General features: G+C 38.9%; 1 protein-coding gene across 1 annotated transcript in view; it reads right to left on the bottom strand.

Annotated features, from left to right (window-relative positions):
* The window catches only part of WDR70 (WD repeat domain 70), a 383,095-nt gene that overhangs the window by 20,817 nt on the left and 340,848 nt on the right, over window positions 1-21,430 (bottom strand). The window contains exons 14-17 of the mRNA XM_011944378.1: window positions 11,236-11,336; window positions 9,512-9,591; window positions 7,426-7,542; window positions 5,439-5,601 (exon numbers count right to left, since the gene is read on the bottom strand). Of these exons, the coding sequence (XP_011799768.1) occupies window positions 5,439-5,601; window positions 7,426-7,542; window positions 9,512-9,591; window positions 11,236-11,336 (461 nt within the window). The remainder of the gene's footprint in view (window positions 1-5,438; window positions 5,602-7,425; window positions 7,543-9,511; window positions 9,592-11,235; window positions 11,337-21,430) is intronic.

The raw sequence follows: 21,430 nt of genomic DNA, 5'->3' as shown, positions 1-21,430 counted from the left end.
TTGTTTGTTTGTTTTTACCATGTGTATGTACTACTTTAGATCTCACACATGAAAACCACATACTAAATTGAAGTTACTCCTTTATCAAAATAACTCATTATTAGATGTCAGAACAATACCCTGAAAATTCTAAGGCCAGGTTCCTGGTCTGGATTCCAGTAATGACTTGTTATCCAGCAGGTTTTAAAAGTTATCTTCTGGATGTTTCATTTTCTCCAGTGGTAAGTTAGGTCTTTGACACCTTCTAATTATACATTGCTAATATTGCTATATTATACATTGCTAATATCAATGAATAATCAGCAAACAGTATTTATATCAATATTTTTCAAGATATCTCAATGATTTGTGTGTAAACATAGACACACATATTTGGAGCAGTTAGCCATCGAAATAATGTACACCATGTTTAACGAAATTTGAACTATGACTGTTTTCTTAACAAATCTTTAGTATGCTTCTAAACAAGGTTTCTGAAGTATAAAAACAATCCCTAATAATGGAAAATACCTCATTAAAAACAGAAGTGTCAACACAGACATAATCTATAAATTTATCTGACTGCCGATGATGTGTTGACATGGATTAGTTTATACACACATAAATACTACGCAAATGAATGCTAAAGCATGCTATTTCGCTGGCCAGCCTTGATATGACCTCTTAGTTGTTGTGATATTATCCAATTCACTGTTCAGAGATGTTCCATCTGTATTGTTTATTAATATAAATTGTGAACAACCACCATTGACATTACATAGTCTGTTCTGCTACAGTACATATAGCAGAGGACACAGTGCTTCCCCTCGACTGCCTCAAATCCTTTTAGCATCAGAGATGTTCCATCTGTATTGTTCATTAATATAAATCGTGAACAACCGCCATTGACATTACATAGTCTGTTCTGCTATAGTACATATAGCAGAGGACATGGTGCTTCCCCTCGACTGCCTCAAATCCTTTTAGCATTACTGAGCAATGTGCTTTCACTCGCAGCAGGAGCACCTACCTCTAAAATGCTGGAGAGCTGACAGTGCCTGAAGTGTCTTTCCCAACCCTATCTCCAACCATCACCAATGACCAACAAATAAGGGGGTATAAATACTCCAGCTGCCATGTCCCTGACCAGTACAACTCTGACCACAGTCTCCAGGGTTACCCTGCAGGATTAAGGCAAAGCGACCCTCCCTAAGACTTGGCACACTTGACGGCTTCATGACACATCTCTACTCCCTACTGATGTTCTCTGGGAACATATCCTAATAATTCATCTTTATATAAATCTTTATCTCAGGGTCTGCTTCTAAGGAATGCATGCTAAGATGATGTGTTTTTATTTGAAGCAAAGTAGCTCCTAATAATGAGTAGATAGGGAACTGGGAGCAGTATAAAGGTGGAGTCGGTTAATAAAAGACTTTTTCCAGCATGTTAATGTTTTAAAAAGTAATCAGCATCCAGTTTTCTCACAATTAAAGAGAAAACTTTAGGAATACATAAAGACATCAAGAAAAAAACTTGAACATACCTCCAACAATACAAAAATACATGTCTGTAAGTCTACTCACTATAGCATTGTTAGTACTTACAAACTACTGAAACAACCTAAATATCCATACACAGAAGAATGGTTGAATTAACTATGATAAATTCATACAATGGAGTACGATGCAACTATGAAAATCAATGAGAGTGAGCTCTATGGACTGATGTAGAGTGTTTTCTAAGGCATACTTCTATGTGAAAAAGAAGCAAAGCCAACAAAAGCAAATTAACATGACTTAATTTATATCAAGTCATACACCAAAATATATAAAAATTTTTAAGTCAATCATACCTCAATAAAGATGGGGGATGAAAAGAAGCTAAAACACTAAACTGATCAATTCAAATTTCAAAAATGGCATAACAAAAAAAGTTGCTGACATATTTATAAATAGTATTCTCAAAGTTCATTTAAAGTTAAATTTCATACTAAAATGTTAATGAAGAAACATTTAGATAACCAACTACTTTGTGGATAATCACAGATTAGCAATAATTTTGTGATAAAAGTTGGTTGTGGGTAGTATTTATACATTGAAAATGGTGACATTTTACTCTACACATGTGTTCATATGTTGTAACTACACTTCACCGAAGATTTTCAAATGGAACTTAGACCAAAAAAAGAAAAAAAGATGATTTACAAATATGAGGATGTAAGAAGATACTTACATATCTGCTCAAGAAATACACGAAAGATACACCAGGAACTAAAGAGATTATTTAGCTACAAGGGTGGATAGGAAAGGGACTGAAAAAAGGGGGACTGGGAACAAGAAAAGGGGAGCAGGAATGAAGGGGAAGAGACATTTCTCCAAGTAAATCTCTTTTAAAGTTCTGACTCCTAGAAGCATAGTAATATTTCACACACTCCAAAAAAATAAACAGAATGTGAAGGAAACCCAAAAAAGCGATATAAACACTAATAAATGAACCTAACTGCATTTCAAATGACTAACATAGCCACAATCACTGGGGTGGTGAAGAAAATATACTTTAAGGCTAAAGACGAGAAGAATTATAAACAAACTATGCCAGGTAGACAGGAAAAGTGATTCTTACGGGGATATAGGTTAGCAATTCTAAAACTAGTTAATGTATATGCCAGAACTAAACAAATCAGAGCTGGGTTTCTCATTAATGGAGAAAGAAGTTACAAATACAGAAAGGGGAAAAGTTAGGGAACCTGTGATACAGGACTGAAATCAGAAACATCAATTCAAACTCATGGTTTTAAAAAATATAACTACAGATTGATACATTCAGAAACACAGGTGTGTGTAGATGGGTAGCTTAGTATGCATACACGTATTTCCTAGCTTTGTCACCAGAGGGGACCTAGAAGCAATGGCACTCTAGTAGCAAGGAGCACATCCAGCACACAGCCCTTGGTTTCTAACCACCGTTCTCCAACAAAAGGAGCCACGGCTCTTTGGAGAAGTGGTCGATTCTAGAATGTGGGTAAGAAAAACAAAGATAAATCTGTAATATCTTGTGGTGCCAGAAAGTAAGGAAGTACTAAAAAAATATATAGGGGCTTGAGAAAGATGACAGGAGCCATTCTGAAGGAGCTTCTATTGGCCAAAGCTGGAACAATTTGAGCAACAAACTAAATGATAGTATTGGATTTTAACTCACAGAATAAAGTAAGAGACCATACCAATATTTTAAAAATACTTGAAAAATAAATACATGTGGAAGAAGGAACAACTGTTCCTCTAAGTAGAATTCCAATTAATAAACACAGAAGGAGAGAGGGAAACAGAAAACTACCATTAAGCAAACACCATAGTAAAAACTGTTATAGGCAAATTCATTCACGGATGATAAAATTAGACAGCAAAATTGAGGAGAAACAGGATTTGCATAGTCTTAAAATATCACTTCCAAGAAGTGATCAACTGAAAATAGAATGAAATAGAAATAGAATGAAAGCAACTTTACAGTGGCGAAACTTGGCAGATACAACCTTCAGCAAGTGGCCAAAGTTAGCATCACCAGTAATAAGACATCCACTGAGAAGGACACAACATCTCTCTTGTGTTATTTTTGCCAAACATGCATGGTCTCATTCCAAATATAAGAAAATATCAAGCAAACCCCAACTGAGGGAAAGTCTACACAATAACTGACCAGTATTCATTAAAGCATCAAAATCATGAAAGATAGGAAAGGTAACTGTTATGATAGGAGGAGACTAAGTGCGATGTGGAATCCTGGAACAGAGAAAGAACATGAGTGAAAAACTGGCAAAAACTAACTGAGGTCTATAGTTTAGTTAATAGTTTTTTGTTTGTTTGTTTTGAGGCAGGGTCTCACTCTGTCACCCAAGCTAAAATGCAGTGGTATGATCCTGGCTCACTGAAACCTCTACCTCCTGGGTTCAAGCAATTCTCCTGCCTCAGCCTCCTGAGTAGCTGTGATTACAGGCACACGCCACCACGCCTGGCTAATTTTTGTATTTTAGTAGAGATGGGCTGCCAGGCTGGTCTTGAACTCCTGACCTCAAGTGACCTGTGTGCCTCAGGCTCCCAAAGTGCCAGGATTACAAGCATGAGCTAATGCGCCTGGCCCAGTTAACAGTATTATACTAATGTTAGTTTTATAGTTTTGATAATTAATTGTACTAAGATTATGTAAAGTGTTAAATTAGGAGGAAGCTGGGTGAACAGTATGTATGTACTCTCTGTACTATTTCTGCAACTTTCCTAAAAATCTAAAATTAAATTAAAAAGTTTAAAAATTTAGAAGCAGAAAATTCTGGTCAGGTGCAGAGGCTCATGCCCATAATCCCAGCACTTTGGGAGTCTGAGGTTGGAGGACTACTTGAGACCAGAAGTTCAAGACCAACCTGGGCAACATAGTGAGACTCTGTCTCTACAAAAAATTGAAACATTAGTTGGGTGTGGTGGTGCATGCTTGTCACGCTAGCTACCCAGGAGGGTGAGGAAGGAGAATCCTTTGAGCTCAGGAGTTTGAGCTTACAGTGAGCTATGATCATGCCACTGTACTCCAGCATGGGCAACAGAGCAAGATCCTAACTCTAAATAAATAAGTAAAAATAAAAACGGAAAATTCTATAATGGTACCTATCTTTAATGTAAATGTAGTTGGTTTGGTGGCTTTAAGAACCGCTACCTATTCATCCATGCTAAGCTATCTGAGGGAATACGAGCAGGCAGGATCTACTCTGCAGTGTTACTTACATACACAGCTCTATAAATAAAAGTGAGTTCATAATATCAGACCTACAAACTGCTTCATTTGCTTTTAACCCTCCTCAACTAACATAATGCACATAAGCAGTGATTTGTTTGTTGTTTTAATCATAGGCAGGATGGGCTTCACATAATGGTTTACACCATGCTACAACTTTGATGGAACAGGGCCTAGTTTTAAAATTCACGATTTTAGAGTTTTATGATACAAACAAATGCCTAGGTTTAAGGACCACGACTATCTGGCCTATTTTTCATATCTAAGTATGAAATAAGAAATAGACGCCGGGTGCGGTGGCTCAAGCCTGTAATCCCAGCACTTTGGGAGGCCGAGACGGGCGGATCACGAGGTCAGGAGATCGAGACCAGCCTGGCTAACACGGTAAAACCCCGTCTCTACTAAAAAATACAAAAAACTAGCCAGGCGAGGTGGCGGGCGCCTGTAGTCCCAGCTACTTGGGAGGCTGAGGCAGAAGAATGGCGTAAACCCGGGAGGCAGAGCTTGCAGTGAGCTGAGATCCGGCCACTGCACTCCAGCCCGGGCGACAGAGCAAGACTCCGTCTCAAAAAAAAAAAAAAAAAGAAATAGACAAGTTAGAACTCAAAAACAACATTGTTATGTTCTCCCCAATTCATTAAACATAACAATTTTCCTATTTTAAAAAGCTATATTCTCACTTGGAATATGCTGGAGAAACCCAATATGGGTTGTCTTCTGCTGCTTTGGCATGACGCAAAATGGCTTCCCGAGGATTACTGTCATCGGTCTTGTCCAAAGCAATGTTCTTCACAATATAGGAAGAGAGAGTGCCCCCGTGGGTTCCAACTCGGCCACCACGACCTGTCGCAAAAGAAAAAAAATCAAATTAGAAACTGAATGAGCATGAGGATACACAGGTATATCTGTGTACACTGTACTTATCTGAGCACAAATCTCAAGAGTACTTGAGTATCATCCTTTCAGCTTAGATTTATGACAATCGGAACCAAAGCAAGAGATCACCAAACCTCAACTTCCCCATAACACTTTTAAATAGGAAGAGATTTTTTTTGTTATGTCTCAGTTGCTTAAACTTATAGAATGGTACCAATACAGAAAAAATTACAGACAATGTGCCATCTATGTGCTTAAAAAAGTTCCTCTGGCATCAACATTTAGAATTCAATTAATAAAAATAACCAATATTCATGAGATGCTATTTAAATAAACGTATCTTAGGGCTTGGCATCTTCCAAATACCTTACAGGTACTTTGCTGAGTATTACAAGAGAAAACAAATAAGCTGAACATACTGATTCATGTTGCTCTGCTGTACTATAATCTCCCTAAGAAACAGGAACCTCTTTAAGGGCAGGGATTTGTTCCCCACTGGATCTCTAGCAGCTAGTATAGTGACTGGTACTCAGAAAGATGTAGGACTTTTTAGGAAGATACACATATGAAAAGCCAAATAACACTAAAAGACTCATTTCATAAAACAAGATAAGAAGAAACTAAATAAGGCAGGAAATAATTAACTGTGAGATAATTTGTATGGCCAGTAACTATTATGGCACTTAGAGGAAGATAGCACTTCAGGCTCAGGTGGTTGAACAGGTCTTTATGAAAGAGATGGATCCAATTTGTGAAAGTTCAGGAGGTAAACAAGGTTATTTTCAACAAGCAGAATGGGTTAAGTACAAAAATACACTGCTTCAGTGGGTATTTGGGGATAGGACTGAACCAACAGTAATCTCAGAAGATCAGAGCAGGAAAGAAGTAAGGTGTAAAGCTACAGGGGTAGATTTGATTTGGACTGTATAGAACCTTGAATCTCTAGAAAGACAATTGGACAGCGGGAAGGTTATGAAGGTTTGGAGGCTGTAGCAACATGAAAAGCTAACGGAGTTAGGGATTAAAGCTGTGTATAAGACAAATAGAAGTGAGGTGGGACAGAGGGAGTGCCTTGAGACTAAGGTGCCTAGTTAGAAGGGTTCACAATAATCCAAGAAAGAATATTATTTGGAAACTTCAGTTAGGATGGTGTTAGAAAAAAAATGAAAAAAAATTACAATAGATATGCAAAATGTTTTCTATGCTGAAGGAGCAGACCAAACAGAAACTACATAGATGATAACAGAAAATGAAATTCTAATGAAGGTATGTGCTGTACTATTAGCCAGCGCTGCTTGGCTTTCTTCGGGTACCTACTTCTTAAAAATGCTAAAGACTTTTATCCATCTTCTAGTGATATCAACACAAGTCTAAATGATGGCCACTTTCGCCTTATGTGAAACCTAATCCAGCCTAGATTCTGGTAAAAGTGCCCAGTGTTGTACATTAAGCCAATACTAAGAGCAGTGGTTTTAACACTGGGTTCCAAGTTCCACTAAGCCCCCAAGTTCCACTGAGGCCAGCTAGGAAAACTCAAATTGGAGACCAAGCAGAAAGGGCCCCAGTCTTCCTCCCTATTTCAGCACAGCAGCTCAATTTTTATCAGCTTTATACATCCGGATTCTGCATCGCTCTTCTGCAGCTAAAAAGAAAACATTTTTAGAAAACACTAGTAAAATCTCTCTGAAGACAAAGAAGCATCCAGGCCCAGAAGACCGTCCCAATTTTATATCAATTACCCCGCCCTGCCTCTGAACCCCCTCTGCAGGTCACTAGCTGGAACACAGTCACCTGGGCCTGCTACAGGAGGTTCCGGTTTATGCGACTTCAGGGGATCCAGTCTGTCCTTCTCCAGCTGTTTCCTTGTACTCCGTTGGCGGGGCTCACGGAACATAGGCAAGGCATGAGCTACAAGAAGTCACATTTGAAAAATTTCATTATAAGAATAATCTTTCCATCCAAAAACATAGCTAAAAAGCATGACTAACTGAAAGATGAAATGGAAGTCACAATAACAGCCTTCATCTAATAATAAAAGACAGTCTTACTGTAGCCAATTAGCCAATTTTGCTTGAGACCAGACTCATTGCTCACCTCTCCTGGCAGCTAACGGCACTCAGGAAATACTGTTAAATATTGTCACGGAAACATCGGTGAGGTTCCCCATCTCCCAAACCATGGGTAGCAGTTAAAACTTAATTACTGAGGTTTCGAAAAGAAATACATATTGGGATTGCCTCTTATTTTTTCTTACAGGACCCAAATGTAAATAATGCCAACAGCTTGCTGTCAGTCCTGAAGTCTCCTCAGATGTCTCATAAACACTGGAATCACTTCACACATTTCTGAAATGTGACCACCTCTCAGGAGGAGTTGACAACACTGAGTAATCGGAAGGGAGGAACACTTACCCCACTGAAACTGGGATAAAGGTTGCCGTGAATGCAAGGGGTGCCTAAATCTCTTAATGGGGCCTTATCCCTCCTGCTATATGGTAGCAAAATAAGAAAATAAGAACCAAAGCAATATGTGTTCTATTGCTGTTGCTGTTTACTCAATGTCAAAATTAAATTTCAGAATATAAAAGATTATAAGAATTTAAAAGGAAAACAGTATAATATTCTAGGGGAAAAGCAAAGCGTTATTAGGGAAGTATTAAATAACTCTCTTTTTCTTGCCCCCAAAAAGTACCAGCACAATTTCTTTTGACTCTTACATGCAGATTAAACCCCCTTTAAAAGAAACTTTTCCCAGGGGACCAGGGAGAAGGAAGGGAAAGGTTAAAGGGAATTTATAATATCAATAAAATGTCTGTAACACCTCAAACCTTCTACCTTCTACCTATACTGCCAACTAGGGCCAGACCATATCACTCACCAGTAAAACACGCCTGCCTTGAGTCAGGGGAGCTGAGAAACATAGCCACCGGTCACTCAGTTGGGCAACACAACACAACAGTATTTTTAGGAGGAGGAAAAATAGCTTTTCACTTCAAACGACTGGAGGAATTTAAGTAGGCCGCATGTAATTACATGAGCTAGACTGGTTATGACAGTGACTTTAACACTTCCACTCTTGCAAAAAGTATCATGGGATCGCTTTACTGGTCATAAGCTCCAAGGGACTTGGTCTCATATGAGACCCACCACTAGTGAGAAAATCCAGCAGTACAGCGCCCCCTGGGCTCCAGACTGAGTCACTGATAAAGTCCACAGGGCCATCCGCTAACGATAATCACTGTAGCATCCATTATTTCTTTGCTAGCTGTCACCTGTTGCAGGTTTGAGATTGTGGCTCTGGGAACACGTATCTGCCAGATTAATGAGGTTGTGTGACATATCTGAGAGAAACCACTCTGCCCTAGTAACCTTTCTACTCATACCCCAGGTAGTTAATTTTATATACAAATTCCTGTGGATCAGTCTAGCACATGGTTATAGAATTTCAGAGGAAGCTGGAACAGACCCTTCCTCTAGTTGCTGTACTCTCCTGATTAAAAGTTAAGTTGTTCAACATCACATTGCCAGTCAGTGGTGGAACTGGACAAACCCAGGCCTCCTGATTCCAAGACCAGCACTCTTTCTTGTTTACACTTAGAACAGACTGTTACTCTTGAAAAAACTACTATAATGTATTGGGCTCACATAGGCTTTTTCCTTTTGGGTTGAAAGCTGCAGAAATAACCCTGTCCCTGTGATGAGTCACAATAGCCAAAGAGGTTAGCTGTTACATGACTCGTAGTCCCACCCAGATGAATGGGCAATCTTGTAATATATGCCTGAATTCTGAGGGCTTTCTCTGTCTCTAAAGCTATGCAATCAAAACCACATGAGACTAGAAGAGAGATGCATGATTGAGAGGCATGTTAACGACTTACGGGTGATGATGTAGTCCTGAGTTAGAGTCTCAGCTTGTTTTGCCTTCCGCTGGGTTTTAACCACACATAATTTTGCTCCCCTGAGGGGTGTAAAAGCAAATTATTTTCTTTACTTGGTCTTAGAAACAGAAAATTTCATGTTGAAAACATGAGATACTTCCAGGAACATACTCTGTGCATGTACTTCATCTACGCAAGTCCTTGACCTTCTGAGGGATGGCAACAGATGGGTTCTCAGGGATAAAAGCTTAAACTTATGGAAAAGCAAGTCTGTCAGTCAGTGGTTATTACCAAGCAAGAGGGCTGGAGAGGTAACAGGGCAACAGGACACAAGTTTACAAAGCCTACAGGAATAATGTGAAATTTTAAGATCTTAATAAAATTACCCAACCTTTTAACTCTAAAGGTCATAGGGTTAAAATTTTAGTTTATGTCTCAGATGAAAGCAACCTGGGTGGTCTACACCCCAAATGGCATATGTCCACTTTTCAAATACAAGAGTACAAGTGTCTGGAACTGAGTTGGCTTGGCAGTGTTGCCAAGGGGCTATGGCCCAAGAATGTGTGGGATTAACCAAAAATGTGCTTAGAACATTGCACTTCTCCTTAGTGGTAGAGCGTTAACCTTTTCAAGAGAAGTAAATACAAATAAGTAAATTTCTTAAAGCAAAGTTTCCACAGAAAGTGCCTTCTAAATGGGTGCTATCAAATGAGGCTCATCATTTTCTCAAGTGAAGCAGACTCGAATCCGAAGTACATTAGCATTTTTAATTTCTTTTTAAAAAAACAAATAAAATCCTATTTGTTTTCAAATACCATAAATATACTTTATTGTATAAGGCCAGGATTCCAGCTCTAGTCCAGGAAGCTCTGAAGGAAGACGGGGCTGTCTGCTTCTATTCAGAGCAAAATTATGGCCAATGAATATTCATCAATAGAGGGTGGCTTTCCTTTCCTCAACGGAGGTGGGACCTTAAAACAGGTTTATATGGGACCCCAGTGAATTTCACATGTGAATTTTAATGCTAGTTAACCAAGTCTTACTCTAAAGAAAGAGCTAATCAGTCACTGTACTTTAAGAGACAGAAACAAAACCATTTTTTTTGGGTGATGACACATATCCGTCTTTGTGCCTAAGCAAAATGGAAATAACTGAGGAACTGACTGAACCTCTAGTTACATTTTCAGACTTTTGAAATACAGTGGTATACTTAAGTTTGAAACTTGGGTGGGCATGGGAGTGGAGGGGAAACGTATCTGTGCTGTCCTTTTCTGCGGGCAGAGAATAATCTTGCCAAACACCCAAACCAGTAACTGCTAGAAGCCAAAAAAGAAAGAAGCGAAATGGACAAGCTGATTCCATTTCCTGTAAGTGGTTAGTTCCCTACTTTGTTAATCTCTGACATGTATCGCTGCTAATGCCTCTGTCCAGGGTGGTATGCAAAGTGGGCAGAACATTTTTCCCCCTTGCACTCAACATTTCAGCTAAACAACTGCAAATCCCCAGGAAACTTTCGCTTTGAATTCAGTGTGGATCAAGGGCGATATTCAAACCCTTTTTAAAGCACAATATCAGGAGTTTGAGGCTTTACTTTGTGCCAGCTGCATTTTCTAAATGGGTGGATCTCCATCAAAGTGGGAAATGAACAAAAGCGGGGGGTGGGAGGGAAATCCCTCCCCCCAGTTGTTGTCATCCATCTAAAACAGGCAATACTTATGAAATACCTCTGACTCTTGTTGGGGTCGTAATAGACTTTAGCCAATCCATTTCCAGTTCCAACCATGATTTGGTTCAGCTTTGGATGCCACAGGCAGCGAACAACACTCTGCAAAGGAAAGGTGCAGTGGTTGACTAAAGAGGCCAGATAAAAATGGAAACAATCCTGCTGGTACTCTGATGGCTAGTCTACTATATCAAATATCATCCTGATGGTTTACCTCTAACTTTTATACATTTGCTTTTAAACCATAAAGTTGTGTTCCTGAAGTTTAGTTCCATTCCATCACTTATTATCTGGGTGATACTCCATAAAAATAAAAAAGATGTTCTCTTCCTGACATTATCTCCCTTTCTGGACAGCCTTGAAACCGCAAAATTAGGTTTCCCAGGTCCATTACCACGTGAGGCTGGCATCATGGAATGCTAAATCCACGTAACTCAGTTACACTTACCACTGAAGTGGATTTCATGCTCTTACACACATACAATATGTCCCTCTGGACGGCAGATTGAGACCAGGTGGTTATTGTTTTTAGTTCACAAAGATCCAAATCTCATAAAGCTTTTTCAGAAACAATACACATTTGTAGGCATTTAATAATGTCTCCCTATCTATGAGATAAAACAGCAGGATAACAGCAGAAGTAAAACAGATACAAAATATGAAGACTTGACATTAACCTGAATGAAAAGCAGTTTAAGAGAAGGTTCACTGGAAGTTATGATCCTATGAATTCATTACTTGTGAGGAAAATAAGTGGTGCTCTGGGACTGAAAAGAACCACAAGTTCTCAGTGAGAACTATACCCTGTTTTTAATTTTTGTCTGTGGTAAGAGGGCAGAGGTGGGAGGGGTAGCGTGGACAGAATTAAACAGAAAAAAGATGAAGCTAATGTTGGTAAACAGAAACCCCATGTGCTAGGTTCTATAGAACTCACTCTGATAGAACAAGATATGAGTGGAAGCATTAAATCAATGATTATTAATAATCTATCACTTGCCAAACTATATATAGGGACTAAAGGGGAAAAGGGTACAATTAGATATTAGCATTTTATAGTTCTAGTGGTAAAATGAAAATCATGACTACTGTCTCCTAAATCTACTTTGGGCTGAATTTCTTTGGTTCCTTGTCTCTAATCATTCCACTCTTTTGTTAAGATAGAATATCTTGAAATCTCTGAGATCCTTTTTGATAGAACATTAACTCCCAGCTGGGCATGGTGGCATGTGCCTGTAGTCCCAGCGACTCAGGAGGCCAAGGCAGGAAGATTGTTTGAGCCTAGGAGTTTGAGGCTTCAGTGAGCTATGATTGTGCCACTGCATTCCAGTCTGGGTGACAGAGTGCAAAGGGAGGGAGGGAGGGAGGGAGGGAAGGTACAAATTCAGACTCCCATGTGAATGGTAAAAAAAAATATGCAAAAAAATAGGTAAATGGCTACAAACCCTTACCTGATATTCCAGAGGAATTAAGGAGAAAGCTGAAAAGAGTCTACAAGACATTTATTTAATTCATATCTGATTTAACAGACTTACTCTAAAAGAGTGGTTCTTAATCTATGTACCACTGAAGAGGACTGGGATGTTGTACAGAGAAAATCAAATCAGAATGGCTGTGTTTTCCCCATTAGTTGAGGGGAAAATTAAGTTAAAAGGGCAGGTTTTCACAATTTAGGCTTTCTTTCCACAATTTTCCTCAAATCTATGGTACCTGCTACTCAGGTCAGCAAGTGCTAAAAGATGATAAAACAAATATAATAGTGAGTAAATATTAACAGAAAAACTTGAAAAAATAAGATATATTTAATTTGATAGTTTGGGTATTTTGGGGAGGGGGGGTTGTTGTTGCTTTGTACCTATGCTTGTAAAACCTACTTTATAATATATACATTAAAAAGTCACATTTTCTCCTAATAAAATTGCTCCTGATTGGCAAGATGGAATTAAGTTTATCAACAGCTCATGGTCTACAAAGTGCAGCTTCTAGGTGCTCCACCACTGAGACTAATTTGAGATAGACCACTGGAAATTCCCAGATGGTCACAGCCAGGTATATGGAAACATGAGGAGAGTCACAAACACAACTTCATGAAGTCATGTTTATGAAACCCTATCTAGAAGAAATCCATCTGAGTCAAGACTCATCTCTTTTAGTCTTTGCTTAAATGTCGTTGCTATTCAGACCACTCAATTTAAAACAGTGACCCAGAACTCCCCTTACTCTGCTTTTCTTTTTTTTATAGCATTTATCATCTTTTAATATAATATATAACTTATTTATTAATGATGCTGATTGTCTGCCCTCCCCTCTAGAACACATGTTTCATGGGCAGAGATCTCAGTCAGTTTTGTTTGGCAACATATCCCAAGTGCCCAGATTAGTGTCTGGTGCTCAACAAATGTTCACGAAGGATGAATTAAAAGCTACAGTTCACCCATGCCTAAATCGATTGCTCTGCTAGGTAAAGCTGGAGACAATTTTCTAATTAAAATCATTACTCCATGAGGAATAATTTGACTTCCTCATATCATTATTATACTCAGGTATCCTACAAATGTAGCAGGGTTAGATTCCTCCTAATGTGGTCCTAGAGAGAGAGAATGTACATGAATCACACAGCAATGAAAGGGGCTGTCAAAGGCTTTCAGAAATCTCAGCCACCCATAAATGGCCCAGGACAATATTAAGGGCATAGTATTAGAGTTATTTCTCTTCCTTGGTTCTCTAGAGGTCCAGCTAAGCAGTCTAAGATTACTAGTTCTCAAATATGTTTTCAAGTGAGCAGGGTACAGAATTGGAAAAGATCCACAATGTAGGCCTGATAAATTCCAAGACATCCAGCCAAACAGGCAGTTTCCAGGGGCAGCAGGTTACTGTTACTCTCTCCCTCTTCACTGAGGGTGTAAATGTTAGAGAGAAGCAACTGCACAAGCCAACAGACCAAGGTCCGATTGCTTTCCAGGGAGTCCAAGGACACCTCACCTCTATTCCTGTTCACATCCTGTACCCTCCAGAGCCTTTACACACACATATAGCTGGTTAATATACGTTCTTAGGGAGAAGCATATTTACCCTCCTTTCACGCCGAAACAGGGAGAGGCAAATAAGACCCCTTAAACTAAACAGTCATTCCAGAGCCCCATGCACTGTGGCAATGAGAAACCAAAGCAGCCAATGAGAGGCCTGTGAGCAATCTGACTTAGGCAGAGGATACTTAAAGGCTCAATTACCCTAATACCAGTTATTAATCAACTACTACAAGGATTCTAAAACACGAAATGAAGAAACAAAATTTAAAGTCAAAGGTGGGTGGGCCTTTTTTGTTTATTAATATTTATTGTGTGTGTTTAGCTAACCTTTGTAAACTTTGCAGCTAATGCGGCTCCACATTTTATCCTGTCAAGGAAATGCATCTTATAGCAGAGAGCTGGCCACCTGCCAAACCAAACAATCCCTGAGACTGCGGCAGGGCTGGGAAGCAAGCTGAGCTGCCATGCTGCTAACTTGTCAAACATACATACCGGGCTTTGCTTAACAGCAATGCGACACGTGCCTGCTAGAAGCCTAAGGAACCATCATCAGAAGACAGATGAGCTATAAATACTTAGAAAGAGTACAATCCTTCTATCAACCAACCACCCCAAACTTTCTTCATCCTGTTCTTGAAGAAGTGCTTCTTTACTGGGAGTGTGACATACTCAGACCTATGGATTTACTGAGAAATACAGCAAATAAAGCATAGAGAGCACATTTGAATCAAAGGACCAGAGAACCAGTCAGGAACATCAAGACATGAGATCTACGGAATCAAAGAGAAAGCCCTCACATTGTATCATGAGATTCAAATAGCAAAAGGCCACTGCAGTGCAAAGAACTAGGTTCTGAAATTAGTCTGCATATTTTAATAAACTGATTTGCTTAAATAAATTGACAAAGTGTTTTATTCTTTTTTTTTTTTTTTTTGAGACAGAGTCTTGCTGTCACCCAGGCTGGAGTGCAGTGGCCGGATCTCAGCTCACTGCAAGCTCCGCCCCCCCGGGTTCACGCCATTCTCCTGCCTCAGCCTCCCAAGTAGCTTGGACTACAGGCGCTCGCCACCTCGCCCAGCTAGTTTTTTGTATTTTTTAGTAGAGACGGGGTTTCACCGTGTTAGCCAGGATGGTCTCTATCTCCTGACCTCGTGATCCGCCTGTCTCGGCCTCCCAAAGTGCTGGGATTACAGGCTTGAGCCACCGTGCCCGGCCAAGTGTTTTATTCTTACACTAATCTACTTCAATTCCCAAAACATGTGGGTTCACTAATGGCTTCCTCTAGCTGTCCAAGCTGAACTATACATTTCAGCACAAAATTAAGTTTATTCTTTTAAACCAAAGCCCATTTTCATTTTAACCCTTTAATTTGGTAGTGGAGGGTAACCATAAATTTGCCCAAAAATAAGAGACAAGAATTGGAATAGGAGACCATAAGCATGACTAGAAGGAGTTACAAGACCTTAATGTGTTCAACGGAGAGATTTTTTTCTTCCCTGCAGAGAGCAAAGAAAAAAGAGAGGGGTAGGCCAGGGAGAAAGACAACACGATGTCGAGCTAGCAGTGTCAAAATTCCAAAATAGGAATTTTGGAATTACCCCTTAGCAAAAGTGAAAAGGCCACAAAAATTTCCAAATAATTTATTTCTGTGGTTTTTTTTGTTTACTTTTAGAGAAACCAGGGAAGCAAATAAGGGGAGGAGGAGAAGGAAACCAAAGAGAGAAATGATTTACATTTTAGGACATGGTAGAAAGGGAACTATTAGGTACTGGAACTTTGTAGTATTTTATATAATTGAGTCCTCACAACTACTACAAAATTAATAATGCCATCCCATCTCACAGATGAAGAAACTGAGGTTGTAGAGAGTGGTAACTCTCCCAAGGTCACATAATAACTTGCACATAGAAGAGCTTGTTCAGTAAGCAGGTTTCTCCAACTCCACTGTTCACTCCCTTACTACTTAACCATGCAAAGCTCTATTTGGAAAGATGAGGAGGAAAGGAGGTAGCAGACATTTAATCATATCCAAACTCACCTAACCCAGTAGAAACCTTAGCAAGTTTGTATTAAAAAGCAGGAATTACTAAAATCATTTACAAAAAAAAAAAGCCCATTAGTTCCCAGTTCACAAATGTTACTATAAAAGAAATCATGCCTGCATAACATCTTAGGGATCTGCAATGCACATATCTAAACACCGCCCTTATTCTACATGCTAAAAGAAAGCCAACAGCCTTCATAATTTTATACCTTAAACATGATTATGTTGAAACCCCATTTCCGGATCCTCCACAGCTGCTGACCCATAATGTAAACCAAACTCCATCTGGTTTTTTCACGTTTGGTTTTTGTCATACAGTATCATACGGTACAAGAATGGATACGGTAAGGCCATGATTCCCTGAACAAGCATTTTTCACAATTTTCAAATGAAAAGCCTGACACCTGACCGTGAAGGAGACTGTTACACAATTTTGCAGACTTGTATAGAGGCAGTCTTAGAGTTACAGACATCCTCGGGACTATCCAACACATTTGAATGGGTGTGTGTGTGTGTGTGTGTGTGTGTGTGTGTGTGCAGATTCCAGACACTAAGAAGGCAGATCAAGATGTGAACCCAAAACAAATAAAAAGAAAACAGATAAGAACAAAAAAAACTGGAGAAAGAACTTTCTTCAGATTTCCACAAGCCCAAGATTTTCTTCACAAAGAACAACTATTTCTATATTAAAATATTGGGCCAGGGAAGTATAAGAGTAAAATGGGAATTGTTTCAACTTTTCCAGGCTATTTTTCCTGTCTTTGTCCCTTCCATTCTCTCCCAAAGCCTTGCTTTTCTCAGACTTGGGATGGCTTTGCCGTATGCATGGGCCACAAGACTTGGCTTCATCCCTCTAAAGTTCAGGAAGCAAATATGGTGAGTAAGCCCCAGTCTCCAATAACTAAGAGTTATCAGCACCACCTGATCTCTACAGACATCCCCTCAACGGAAAAGTTTAAAGGCAGACATTTTCTCTACACATCTTGCTAAGTGAGCATATGCCTCTCCTTTACCCCTCCTCTACATTCCCCCAGTTCCAAGGAAGCTCTACCATGGGCCAGACTTGGGGCAACTGTCTTTTTTTTTTTTCCAGAAATCTTCTCAATCTTCTCCCTTCCCTATCCTGAAAAATTCTCTACTAGGCCAGACAAGAGTGCAATGGTGAAAAGAAAAAATGCCATAGTATTTTCATAAATGTGGCGGCTGCTGCAGAAAAACCAAGTAAGGGAAAGTGTTGCTTTGCACCTGTCATACATATTTGATACAGATGTATAGATTATGTGTTTTAAAAACTGGCATCTAATTATCAAATTAATTCCCATCAAACTCGTGAAAAATGCTTTTACTAAAATAACTCATTTACAGTCTGTGCTATAAAATAAAGATAACCACTAAAGCAGCAAAAATCTGGAACCTCGTAGTCATCCTTGGCACTAAATGAATCCCATCTGTATCTGATAATAAACCTGCCTAAAGAATTTCATCACGAGAAAAAGTTCTCAGAGAAAATGGAAGGTCTCTTGGGAAAGAAAATTAAATACAATGTTGTTCATCTAATTCAAAACAGTAAAAGTCTGCTTCAACCCTGTTACTTGAGAAGAATCTGTGAAGGCAAAGAAGGCACAAGTAATGACTGAAGAAAGTCTGGTAATTGTTCTTATTAATGATAGTCTGTGAGCAGGAAACAAACAGGAGACTGAGAACAGGAGTCCACAGGGTGAGTGATGACCCAGGTGGGTGGTCATCCTACAAGGCAAATGACCCCAGAGGTCCCACCCCAGGGGATCCACTTAGATGCAGCAGAGCTTCCCACTGGTGGGCACAGAATGGGATACCAAGATATGGTAGGTGTGTCAAGATATGGAGCTCATGCCTAAGAGGAGCCTCAGGCGCTGGGGCCTCAGGCTAGTCATTTCTAGAGAAGAGGCGCCTCATCTGTTTATATGAGATATTATCATTTATTATGGAGACCAGGTTGTGAAAAGGCATGAGAAGCACCTCATGGCTATTTCTGATCACTTAAGACCCACACTGTAAACCAAACTCCACATGGTTTTTCTATGTTTGGCCTACACAGACCCGGGCTCCTTTACATTTCTTCATTTATCAGCAGAGATAGGCATAAAGATAATGACCACCAATCTTGTGTTTATATATATTAAACAGTAATGCATGAAACTTATTAAATCTCTAACTGCTAGATAAAAAAATATATGTAATCAGATCGTGGAAATCATTAAGTATGTAAAACCAAGAAAACACAGGACAAGCTGAATCTTCCTGTATAGACAAACTACACAGGATATGTAAAATATTATTTATCTTACTATAGTACAGGTAAAGATATTTTAAATATTGTACTTTTATTTAGTCCTTTGGGGGTGTCACAACCCATCCTCCTACGAGACCATTATCTATCATTTCCATAAAGGAAAAATACTATCCTGGGATACATTTTAATTATAGACCTTGTTCTTCCCCACACTATACATACTTGTGAAAGTTTGGCCAGAATTCTGATACAACAGCTGGAAAACTTGTTACCAAAGATCATTCATCAGATTCAGGCTGAGGGAGAAAAACTGTCAGAAAATCCTACAAGACATAAAGTCCTTTACTTGGTCCCTCAGTGGGATGTGATATGGTGCTAGGGTTAGACAATGGAGCTCTAGTCATTATTGTATTATTTGTTTACACATTATGAAAAGAAAAGTATCATTCTGAACATTTTTAAACATCTACAAATCAAGTTCTCTTTTTTTACATTTTATAGAGGAAGTATGTTTCTCCATAGTGAATAATAAGTATTACCTAATAAGTAAATATAATAATATAATAAATAAAATTAATAAGTATTACCTAGTGCTAATTCCTTATCTAGCTTTGCCATTCATGGCAATCATGTCTACACAAGTTTAAATACCTATTAAATAAATGTAAATACTTATTAAATAAAATATCAAACTCTTGTGTAGAGAAGGGGGGAAAAAGTTCCTGTTTAATCAAAAGGGATACACTGACTATTTCAATTGTTTCGAAGGACTACAAATAGAAGCAGAAAAACCTTCATTTGCAAATGCTGGCACTACTAAGGAGTGGATTTTTAAAATATAGCTTGTTATGGGGTTAAATGATACTAGGAAATGGATAAACTATTAAACTGGATAAGCCCTCCTTTTGGTCCTCATTCTTTTGCTCACGAAGTCTAAGATAGCACATGATTGGCCCTTCATCTCACATTGTAACTTCCCAAATGAGATCATTGTTAAATAGGTGGTCATAGGAAAGGACGCTTCACTGCAGGGTTTGAATCTGGATTCCGACAGTAGACGTTATTTCAAAGAAGAGAACATTGAATAGAGAATCTAAAAAACTGCACCTGAATCAAGAATGTGCTAGTTACAAAAAATTTATAAAGTTAATTGAGGCCAGGCATGACAGCTCACTCAGCACCTTGGGAGGCTGAGTTGGGTAGATCAACTGAGATCGGGAGTTCAAGACCAGCCTGGCCAACATGGTGAAACCCTGTCTCTACTAAGAAACAAAAAAAAATTAGCTGGGCGTGGTGATGCATGCTTGTAATCCCAGCTACTTGAGAGGCTGAGGCACAAGAATCACTTGAACCCAGGAGGTGTAGGTTGCAGTGAGCTGAGATCACACCACTGCACTTCAGCCCAGGCAACAGAGCAAGACTATGTTTCAAAAAACAAAATAAAATTAAATTAAAAAAAAAAAAAGAGAGATAATAAAGATGAGAAAAACAAAGTGGTAAGTACTACATCACATCAGTATTTGTCCCGTATTCTAATGAAGAGTAGTGATTAGACTTCTGATAAAGTATCAAATTCAAAGAAATAACTTTTGCTTCAAAGCACAGAGTACAGGTTACAAAATACATCCAGGAAACATATCATATTCATTAATAGTGTAAGAATCAAAACAAATTATATTCAGTGGAGTTTAAATTACCAATATTTTAAGCATCTGCAGTAAATGTGTGCTTCCTCTAATGAACCCAAAACCTGGTTATTTGTAGTAAATCTGAAAAAAGGATCATCTAAAGTTTTAAAGAAGTAGACAATTAAAATAAATGCATACTTCTTTCATCAATTCTAAAAGAAAATGTGGCCGGGCGTGGTGGCTCTTGCCTATAATCCCAACACTTTGGGAGGCTGAGGCGGGTCACAAGGTCAGGAGTCCAAGACCAGCCTGGCCAAGATGGTGAAACTCCATCTCTACTAAAACTACAAAAATTAGCCAGGCATGGTGGCAGGTGACTGTAATTCCCAGCTACTCGGGAGGCTGAAGCAGGAGAATCGCTTGAACCCAGGCGACAGAAGTTGCAGTGAGCTGAGATCATACCACTGCACTCCAGCCTGGGCGACAGAGTGAGACTCTGTCTCAAAAAAAAGAAAATACATGCACTGAAATTCCAAATTGATTTTTAAAAACTATTAACCAAAAAATAAAAACTTGAGAAGGTGGTAAGGAATAGGACATTACAGTTAGTCCCAACAAGAATGTAACAGAATAAAATGTAATAAAAGGTAAAGCAAAATTAATAAATACATCTTCACTGAGCATCTACTACGTGCCATGCATTATGTGAATAAACATTAGTAATATGATGATGCCCTTACCACCCACATGACACCATCAGCCCTGAGGAGACCCTTACTTCAATTTGGTCACTGGAGAATTTAGAAATGGCTAAGAAGAGAGTATCAAAGACAACAGAAGTGTGGAGAAAACAAGATCCACAAGGAAATGTTAACAAACAAAAAAGAACAAAAGACTAAGTTTGGTTGCCTCAGACAAAGACAAGACTGAACAGTAACTTTATAATCTTCAAGGAAACAGAGGATATTAACCAGCTGTTCTCCAACTCCATGAGGACCAGAGCAAAGGATGTAAGCTCTAAACATGAGAATGTGAGGCTAAAAGCAAAGAAAAAAAATGATCTGACGGTGAGGGATTTCATACATAGAAATGAACTCTTTAGGGAAGTTGTTAAGTCTAATTTTTATACAGGAGAGTTATGTCATAGTGCGCAGGTAGACAAGAGGAATGAGCTCTGGAAAATAACACTGAGAAACTGAGCCAAGTATGCTTAATACCAATGGCAG

This window comes from Colobus angolensis, unplaced genomic scaffold (genome assembly GCF_000951035.1).
Source record: "Colobus angolensis palliatus isolate OR3802 unplaced genomic scaffold, Cang.pa_1.0 Scaffold230, whole genome shotgun sequence".
Taxonomy (NCBI): Eukaryota; Metazoa; Chordata; class Mammalia; order Primates; family Cercopithecidae; genus Colobus; species Colobus angolensis.
The sequence above is the reverse complement of the archived record's forward strand: the minus strand, read 5'-3'. Positions and strand labels throughout refer to the sequence as shown.